This window comes from Tupaia chinensis, unplaced genomic scaffold (genome assembly GCF_000334495.1).
Source record: "Tupaia chinensis unplaced genomic scaffold, TupChi_1.0 Scaffold000294_1, whole genome shotgun sequence".
Taxonomy (NCBI): Eukaryota; Metazoa; Chordata; class Mammalia; order Scandentia; family Tupaiidae; genus Tupaia; species Tupaia belangeri.
The window spans coordinates 1,406,049-1,415,399 of NW_006159779.1; the positions used below are offsets into that span (position 1 = coordinate 1,406,049).

General features: G+C 63.4%; 1 protein-coding gene across 4 annotated transcripts; it reads right to left on the minus strand.

Moving 5' to 3' along the window:
• Positions 1–574: 574 nt before the first annotated feature.
• TSPO (translocator protein) lies at positions 575–8,895 on the minus strand (the record flags this gene model as incomplete). Of its 4 annotated transcripts, none has more annotated exon segments than XM_014588674.2 (3): positions 575–713; positions 1,725–1,934; positions 8,822–8,895. In XM_014588674.2, coding segments are annotated over 2 exon segments (321 nt in total), but the record flags the coding sequence as incomplete, so codon positions are not given.
• Between the last annotated feature and the right edge of the window lie 456 nt (positions 8,896–9,351).

Sequence of the window (9,351 nt, forward strand, 5' to 3'; positions counted from 1 at the left end):
GGGGGCAGGAGCCGGACTCAACCCCTTCTGCCCAGCGACCCGCCGCGCCCCTCCCTGTTGTCAGCCTCGCACCCTCCTCCCTCGGTATCCTCCTGGAGTGGGAGCAGTCATTCTGTCTGGGCCCAGTGAGGACAATGGGGGGTGCCAGGACAGTGCCACGAGGCAGACGCAGCACTATCAAGGTGGAGTGGTAACCAGGAGGCCTCAGGCCTCAGGCCCGCATGGTAAACTGGCAGGAGCCTCCCCGAGGGGGCGGCCGGCAGGGCCTCACTTCCTGTGCCATGGCGCCAGTCCTCTCGGCAAGAGCCTCTTTGGAAGAGGAGTCCACGGTAAGTGGCGGTGGGGCCAGTTCCACCCCACTGGCCTCACCGCAGCCCCGCGGCCCACTTCATGGAGGACAGTCAGCTGAGGGGAAGGCCCCAGGCCCTCGGTCCACTGAGCTCCTGCAGACACTGGACAGAGCCCAGTGCCTCTCGCCCCGCCTTCGGATGCGGCCTGTCTGGGACGGGGTGCCCCGACCCTATGGGCCATCTCCAGGGACCAGGAGACAGGGACAGACCAAGGCCACACTTACCCAGCCCATTTGTCGGGCACCAAAGAAGATGGGGGGCCATGACCAGTTCAGGGCGAGCTGCCCGGCATAGAGGCCCAGAGGAACCACAGCCTCCTCTGAGAAGCCCCCTAGCTCTTTCCAGACCATGTAGGAGCCATACCTAAAACAGAAGCCACTAGTCAGGTACCATTGTGGGAAAAGCAGGAGCCTCACCCACCTCTGGAACCACGCCCTGCACCAACTGCTGTATGACCTCAGGCAAGTTGCTCAACCTCTCTGGGGCTTTAGGGTTGCTGTGGGGATTAAAATTAACACACTGGCAGCTCTTAATGCAGTCTCTGGCATGTGGCTACCCAGTGATTGTTGGCAGTTCTCATCATCAGCGCTGCAGAGGGTTAGCAGAGGGGGCCCTTGGCCTTGCCAGGGCCTGCACAGAGGATGCCCGGGCCGGGCCTCAGAGGGTGCACAGGACACGCAATGGCTTGGAGACAGGTGTGAGGCCCTGAGTCGATCTGTGTGAGTGCAGGGGGTGGGGAGGCAGAGGAGGCGTCCTAGGGGTGAAGGGCGCCTGGACCAGGAAGGGAAGAAGAAAGCAGGGACAGGGATGTGGGCCCAGGTGACCCTGAGGCTCCCAGGCAGGCACCTGGCCAAGAGTGCAGTCTCTCTGGCACCACGAGCGGGCGACCTGCCCACCAGCACGTCCCCAGGTCTAGTCACAGGGGACGTGGTGCCAGTCTGAGGCCTGCAAGGTGCCCCGTGGGCTCCCCACTCGCTAGCTCTGTGAGCTCAGGAGGGCCCTGACCTCAGGAGGTCAAATGGGGGGCTGTGGAACTCAATGGAGGTTGAGCTGGCTCTGGGCGTGGGCTCCTCACATGGGAGCGCGCAATCACTGTGGTCCTCACCATTGTTTATCTTAGGAGCATCCATGCCTCTGTCCACACTGACCAACACGTGGGAGCTGCCCTCCCCTGGACCTGTGGACACACTGGCCAGATGCCCGTCCGTGTGAGCCGTCAGCCTGCCCCACCCGGGCCCTCCAGGAGGAGAAAGTCCCACTGTGTAACCGACAGGCCGGCAGCATCCCCGCCCTGGCCTGCAAGCCGGGTCCAAGGCCCACCTAGAAAACAAAATCCCAGGGGAGAGCCCTGGCCCAGGGCCCCTGCCCACCTACCCCATGGCCGAGTAGAGCGTGCCCCAGATGGGACTCAGTGCCCAGCGGGGCGGGTGCCACGAGGGCTTCTGCAGGCCAGCATACCAGCGGAGGCCCTCGCCACGGACAAAGTGGGAGCCCAGGAAGCCCCCGAGGCTGGGCGCCAGTGTGAAGCCCACAGCGGGCACCCAGGGTGGGGCCATGGCTGCTACAGCTGCTGTTCAGAAAATTCTGAAAGAGAAGATGGGGGGTGGAGCTGTTACCAAGGACTTGAGGGTCAGGCCTGCCATCTCTGCCACATCACCTAAAGTCCCATCGCCCACCCATCTGCCCATCGCCCACCCCTCTGGCCATCACCCACTGATCCACCCATCGCCCAACCCTCTGGCCATCACCCACCGATCCACCCATCTGCCTATTGCCCACCCCTTTGGCCATCACCCACTGATCCACCCATCACCCACCCCTCTGGCCATCACCCACCGATCCGCCCATCGCCCACCCATCTGCCTATGGCCTACAGATCCTCCCATCATCCACAGATCATCCCATCGCCCACCCATCCGCCCACCGGCCCATTGATGGGAGGTGTGCAGAAAGCCCTGGGAAGCAGGGAGGGCTGAGTCCCCGCCCACAGCCTCTGTGCTCAAGCAAACAAACTCCTCCCAACTCCTGGCCACCCCCAGGCGTCCTGACTACCAAGGGTCTCTCAGAGTGCCCCACCCAGCCCTGGCCTCGCCTCTGCTCCTGCTCCAACGGCAGGGGTCTCACGTCCTTGTGCTCACCCTCGACAGTGACATCTTCTCCCTCGTTCAAGGGCAGTTTGGTCCGCTCCAAGACGGCTCCCCGGCCTCAGGGGCCCGAGCGAGACCTGTGCTCTGTCCTAGCATCACACTCATCGTCCGTTCATTCGGCGCCCAGAGCCAGAGAGCCGCCTCACCTCCCGGATCCCCATGCTTCACCGAGACTTCAGGCAAGTCATTTCCGCTCTCGGGCCTCAGTTTCCCCCTCAGTAGAATGGGATAGCGAGCCTGCCCCCCCGCGATGGGAGCCGTGTCAGGGAGCCTCTCTGCATGCAGCACCCCCAGGCCCACCTGAACGCCTCCACCCCTTCCCTGTGCGCCAGCAGAGAGCGGCCGTCTGGGGCCACACAGCACCCCGGGCCAGGATCTGCCGGCTCGCAAAGCTGCTCCCACCCAGATCGCTGAGGTGGCAAGAATTCAAAGCTGGGGAGGTCTGGAGAGGTGGTCGATGGCTCCCCAGTCTCCTCAGCAGCCCGCCCAACCGAGGCACAGGGAATCCGTGGCCCGGTCTCGCCATCGTGCTGTTCGGCAGACCTCGCTGCCTGCAGCCCCTGGTGGTGAAAGACAACCGCGCCGGGAACCGGGAACCAGCTAAGCACTCAGCACTACGGGGGCTCCCCGCCCGCAGAGGAGCACTCTGATCCAGCAAGGCCACAGGGAGGTCCGGACTGGACGCTGAGCCCCACTCCGCTGGGCCTGCCATGGGACCCTAAGCCAGTCAGCACCCTGAGCCGAGGCTGAGTCCCCAACACTGATTCTGGCTGGAGGACAAAGGTGTCTGTTCCTGTCTGAGACAGGAAACCAAATTGCCATGAGGGCAGGGACTGGGGACCCTGCAGAGAGTGGGGTGGGGAGGTGCGGCGGGACCTCGGGCCTCAGAATGGACACCCGGGGACCAGGGAGGTGGGGCTGCAGGAAGGCGGGAGCACTCTCCCCTCACGGGAGCCACAGAGAGCCACAGCGCAGGCCCAGCAGCCACATCCCGGGAGGGGAGGCCAGCCTGGGGCGCCCAGCAGCAGAAGGGGCACTGAATCTGGGCAGGGGAGCCACCAGGGCATTAGGGCCAGGGGTGGGGGCGCTGCTGGCCTGGGACTCCATGGAGCAGAGAGAGGCAGAGCGACCTCAGAGCCTGATAACCAGGAATATTAAAGACCAGTCAGCCCCAGGTCAGCAGGTGGAATGGGGGTTTAGATGATGAATCCCATGTGGCCGACTCCACGGTTCAAGTCTCAGACCCAGCGGCTTGGAAATCACACCAGGCATGTGTGCATATGTGCCCCAAATCCCAAGAGACTGGGGAACGGACTGCACGTGGCCATGCCCCCAGGGGGTGATCTCTCATTCTTCTTGTCTTTCTATCTCTCTGGCAAATGCATGCATCATATGACAAAAAATGTCAAAGAAAAAAAAACACTGGTCAACCCCCAATCAAACTTGTGGCGACCTTTCAACAATGGGAAAATTGTGCTCAACACAACAAGCATGAGATCGATCGACCACAGGGGGCCAGCCAGTAGCATGGTGGTTAAGGCTGCTGGATCCCACACGGCCAGCTCTACAGTTCGAGGCCTGGACCCTGCGGCTTGAAACACACATGGGGCGCGTGCAAGTGCTGCCAAAATCCCAAGAAGGCAGTGGAGCAGAAGGGATTGCGGGGCCGTCCCGTCGGAGGGCTTTCTCACGTCCCCTCTCTCCCTCCTTCTGTCTCTCTGGCAAGTGCACGTGCCCTACAGGGAATTAAAAAATAGAGAAAAAAGGAGCCACCAGGGCCGCGGGCATCCACGACGTCAGTGCTGCCACCGGCCACCTGCTCCCTCGTCTCCGGGCTCGTCTCTCCCATTGAGCAGGGACGTCACGGCATCCCCATCGGCCCCCTCAGATCAGTGACGATAAACACTGGGGCAGGGCCTGTGACACAGGGGCCCAGGCAGCCCTGTGTCACCCCTCCCTCCCGTCCTGCCCTGACCTTTTCAGGGTACATAACTATCCTCGGGGGCAGGGGTCTGACGTGAAGGGCCACCTCCCAGGTCAGAAGCACAGCTGAGCCCTGGCCCCAGGCCGCAAGTTGCCACGCAGCCCTGAGACCAGCGCCCGGTAGGGTACACCGCTATGTCATGTGAGGCGAGCCAGGTCACCTTGGCCTGCAGCTCATTTATCAAATGGGATGTGACCCTGGCTGCGCCCGTCACACCAGGGCAAACCCACAGCAAAGCGGCAGATTTGGGGAACCACGATGAGCCACGTCTGGTGCTTAGGCCTCCCCGAGAGCGGGCACAGTCAGGGCAAGCAGAGGCCTTCGCCTCAGACGGAGAAGGGAAACAGGCCCAGAGGCTGAGGGCAGCAGGGGCCACCAGGGCAGACGCTGGGTCCCCTCAGGGTAAGCACATCTGCCTTCCCTGGGACGGACCCTGCCCATGCCCTCTCTGCCCACACCAATGGCCCTCTCTTGCGCTCAGAAATGCCCGTCGCAGGTGATCAGCATGAGACACGCACACGTCACCCACCCCTTGCTAGAGCTCATGGCAGTGGGTATCCCTCTCAGTCCTCTCATGGGGCGCCTGAAGGACATTCCACACGGAGCCTGCTGGCACCCAGCATGCTTCCAGAAGCACGCACCAGGTCACAAAAGGAAGGGCAGAGGGATGTCACCAACTACAGAGACCGGGTAAGGGGCCTCCCGGAGATCCCACACAGACGGGGGCACGGGGGAGCCCCGGAGGTGTGAGCGTGGCTGTGCCAGGTGCTGCACCCGTGTTCAGACCTGCTTCTGTCTTTTCTTTCTTTCTTTTTTCTTGCTAGAGGGTGGCTGACCTCACCAGAGAGGGCGGGAGAAAGCATGCCAAGGGCCACGGTCCCCCACATCCCTTCTCCACCCCCTTCCCGCCGGGACTGGGGGCACGCACCCAGCATGTTTCTTAAGCCACTGGGCCCGTGATTCAAACCTCGAAGGTGGAGCCGGCCACGTGGGATGGGCTGCCTTAACCGCAGGCTGCAGAGCCGGCCTCTGGCCTCCCCTGTGCCCGCGGGGGTGCTAGGTGAAGGAGTGCAGGCACTGTGTGCTGCTTACACAACTGCCCCGCCCGCGGGGCTGGGACGGAGGCTGGGGACGCAGTGCTAGCTCCCTACTGAGTCCCACCTGCAGGTCAGCCCCTGACCCCAGCCCCGGCCCCCCTCCACTGCCACCAAAGGCCCCTCTGAACTTTCACCCCACCACCCCTGTTCACCGACTCCTCCTGGGATTGTCCTGTCATTTTCATCGTGGCGACACTGGCCTAAGGTAAAACCAACCACTCTCAAGTACAGAATTCAGTAGCTTTCTGTCCTTTCAGTATCTGCCATGGAGTGCCACCATATCAAGCCCCAGGCCGTCCTTACCACCCCAGAGCCCATGCCGCCAGCACTCACCCGAGCTCCCCTCCAACACCAGCGACCAGGACCAGCTTGCCTTTGCCGCTGAGGCTCCGCCCGTTCCGGACACTCCCTGCCATGAGGCAGCCGGTGCGTGGCCCTGGTGCCCCCGCTCACACGGAACATTACCGTTTTCAAGGTTCCCATTGAGTGGTGTGGCCACACTTCTCCCCAGGGACGATGCCACCCGGCCATAGCACCTGGCCCAGCACAGGCTGGGTGCCCAGGAATTCTTCTCACAGGACAGACCCACCTGGGTTCCAGCGCCACCGTCCAAGTGCCCAGGCGTACACAGTGAAGTGAGGCCCCCAGTGGGCAGTGGCTTCCCACAGCTGCGGCAAGAGGCAGCTCTGGAGCCAGGTCTGGCCCCGCACTCCCCCAGCCCTGGCTTCCCCATTCGCAGGCTGGGCTGTGTCTGTGTCCTCTGGGCCGAGGGGATCAGAACAGGGAGGTCAGACACCCCCCCATGGAAAGCACTCCGGAGGCCGCGTGGGGCCTCCCAGCCCTGCAGCCCCTTACTGGGATGGCGGGCAGGGGTGGTGCCCACCAGGCTGGGCTAGCAGGCCCAGGTCTTGGCTCTGAGAAGGGCCAGGGAAAAGCAGGCACTCCCCTGGCAGGGTCCGATAGGGCTACAGCAGAGGGGCAAAGCTGCCATCTGCCTTGACTACCGCCTCCAGTTTGCGGGGCGATCCCAGCCTCGGCTCCTCCCTGGGCCTTGGCTTCATACGACGGAAAAGCAACGCGTGGACTTCAACATTCTTTGCACCAGGGCCAGCCGGGTGGCGTGGTGGGTAAGCCCTAGCGCATGTGCACGTGGCCAAATCCCTGAGGGAAAGGAGACATGGAGGGACCACTGCGTGTGAACATTCCTGCTGGGTTCTCTCTCTACTCTTTCTCTGGCAAGCCCATGTGCCCAATGGCAAAAAGAGAGAAAGAGAGAGAGAGAAAGAGAAAATTGCGCCAGAATAAACACACTTTAATCCCCTTTTCCACAAACTTTTTTAAGTCCCCACGCATGTCTGATGGGTATAACCTGCCTGCCTCAAGGGTCAGGGTAGGGTCAAACACAACAGTGCTTCCCTGGAAAACGCGGGCATCAGTGTTGGGGTGCTCAGCTCACCCCATTTCCTGCAGGGGCTGAAGCTTGGGCCGAGGCTGCTAACCCACCGGCACAGAAGCCCTAAGCCAGCAGCTCTCAGGAAGACACAGGTGGGGTGGCCGCCATGGAGCAGGGGACTCCGAAGTGAGGCAGAACAGAGGCCTCAGGATGGCGGGCAGAAGGTTCTAGGCCTTGCTTGACTCCCTCGCCCACAGCCCAGGGACTACCTGCAGGCAGTGCCCAGGGTGTCTGCTTGTTCTGAGGCCTCTACAGAAGCTGACCCAGAAACAGAAGAGTGGAGCCCTTTCTCCGACCCCTCCCTCCCGCCGCCCAGCTCCTCCCAGGCCACTCCAGGGACAGCTTGTGAATCCCCTTGACTATGAAGTGCCCAGCAGGTCTGCAAGGCCGCACAGACAGCTGGGCCCCAGAGGCCTGGGGGTGGTGGGGGGGGTGATCTGCTCTATGGAGAATAACCACCACGTTCAACAGAGAGAGGGCATTCGGGCAAGGCTTGCACAAATGCAACTCAGTTAGAGAAAACACGAACACGATGCAAACGTGAAACACTGAGAAGGCTGAGGTCTCTAGGAAAAGGAGGCTCCCTCCCTGTCAACCAAGCCCTGCAGGATCCACTGTCAAGCTTTTCATAGATCCCATCGGTCGCCGTGTCCCCACAGCCTAGCACAAATGTGCACCCGCCACCCAGCACGCCCACGCGCACACCGTGGGAAGACAACGTGGCCTCCCAGGCCGCGCTGGGCGCTCACTTTGCTACCATCACACCAGCTGGAGCCCTGCTTCCCCACTCGCTGTGACCCTAGGCAAAGGAGTCTGGTGCGGGCAGGAGCCTCCTTGGGGACCCAGGATCACCGGAGCCTCACCCTGGGGCTGCCATGTGGAGAAAGGCACCCAGAGGCTGGTGCCCTGCCCTCCCTAGCACTTTGCAGCTCCTTCCCTGGAAACCTGCCCCTCTGCCCTGCGGGTGGGGGCCCTCCGCCCACGCACCCTGGCCTATGACTGGTCTCTGGGAGCCTGGAGCCTGGGCGGCTGCTTCCAGCACAGGGCCTCCTCCTCTGCCGACGTCCTCTCCCTGCCCCCGACCCTTTGGGGTAGCTCAGGTCCTGCCCCTCCAGCCATGCACCCTGGAGCACAACGGCCAGTACCAGGTGACACGTGCCAGCGGGCCAGGGCTGCAGCGAGCTCACGGCGGGAGCTCCTGCCCTCCTACCTGGGCCTGGAGCTCCTTCACAGGGGAGGGCCAGGAGGCCCCAGAGGATGCTGCGCTCAGGCCAAGCCGGTGGGCGCCCTAGCACCGACCGAGCTCCAGGACTCGGTCCTAAGGCCAGCGGGGCCTCTAGTTGCCTGTGGGCCAAACTCTACTGACCTGGCCTGTTTTTCTCCCTGTGCAATGAGGTGTCGCAAGCGGGTCAGGAGGCGGAGGTCTCCGCGACACTTGTTGATCCGCACGGAGCCTGCCTCGGCTAGCTCGACCGCGGGACTGGCAGGAGGAGTTGTCTGGCTCCGCCCCGCAGCTGCGCCTCCCGCGGGCAGGACCGCCCTGCCCGGGGTCCCCGCTCCCCGACCCCTCCCCAGCGTGACTCTGGTACACAGGAACCCCAACGCGGAGGACCGAGGTCCGCGAACCCGGTAGCCGAGCCCCAATCGCTGTCCCGCGGCTTCTCTTCGGGTCTCAATCCACGGCTCCGGCCTCAGCTTTCCCCTGACCCCAAGCCGAGGGCGGGCGCTGTCGGGGTCGCACCTGCTAGGGACTCCTGCCCGCTGCCCTTCAGCCACCGGACCCCACTCACCAGCAGCCAGGGCGCGCTCCAGGAAGGGCACTGCGCGGCAGGAGGCGAGAGGCGCCCGCTGCTGGCCGCCCCGCCCCACCTGGCCCGCAGCCAGGGGAGCGGCGCGTCGCGTCGGGGCGTGCGCTCTGCCCTACCCTGGGCATGCTCCCCCGCGCCCGGGCTGTGAGCGCGTCTCTGAGCGCTCTCTCTTCATCAGTGTCTGGAGCCTCATTTTTCCCATCTGCAAAATGGGGCGACCGAGACTGATCTCTGAGAGAGCAATTGCCAAAGCCCTGGTCGCCCCCCACCCAGGAGCACCCACTGCCCTTAGTCGGTGCCCCAGGGCACGGAGGCAGGGCCCCGCACGCTCCATCCTGGCTCGCTTGTTTTCTGGCTGGTTCTCCCAGCCTCCACCTCCTCATCCATAAAATGGGCACGGGCATGGCTCTGGACAAGCAGAGACTGCCACCCTCCAGTTGTCCAGGGTCCCCTCCCATGCCAGGCATGTCCTGCCCCAGGCCTGCCATACACCTCCCCATCTGTATCCCAGG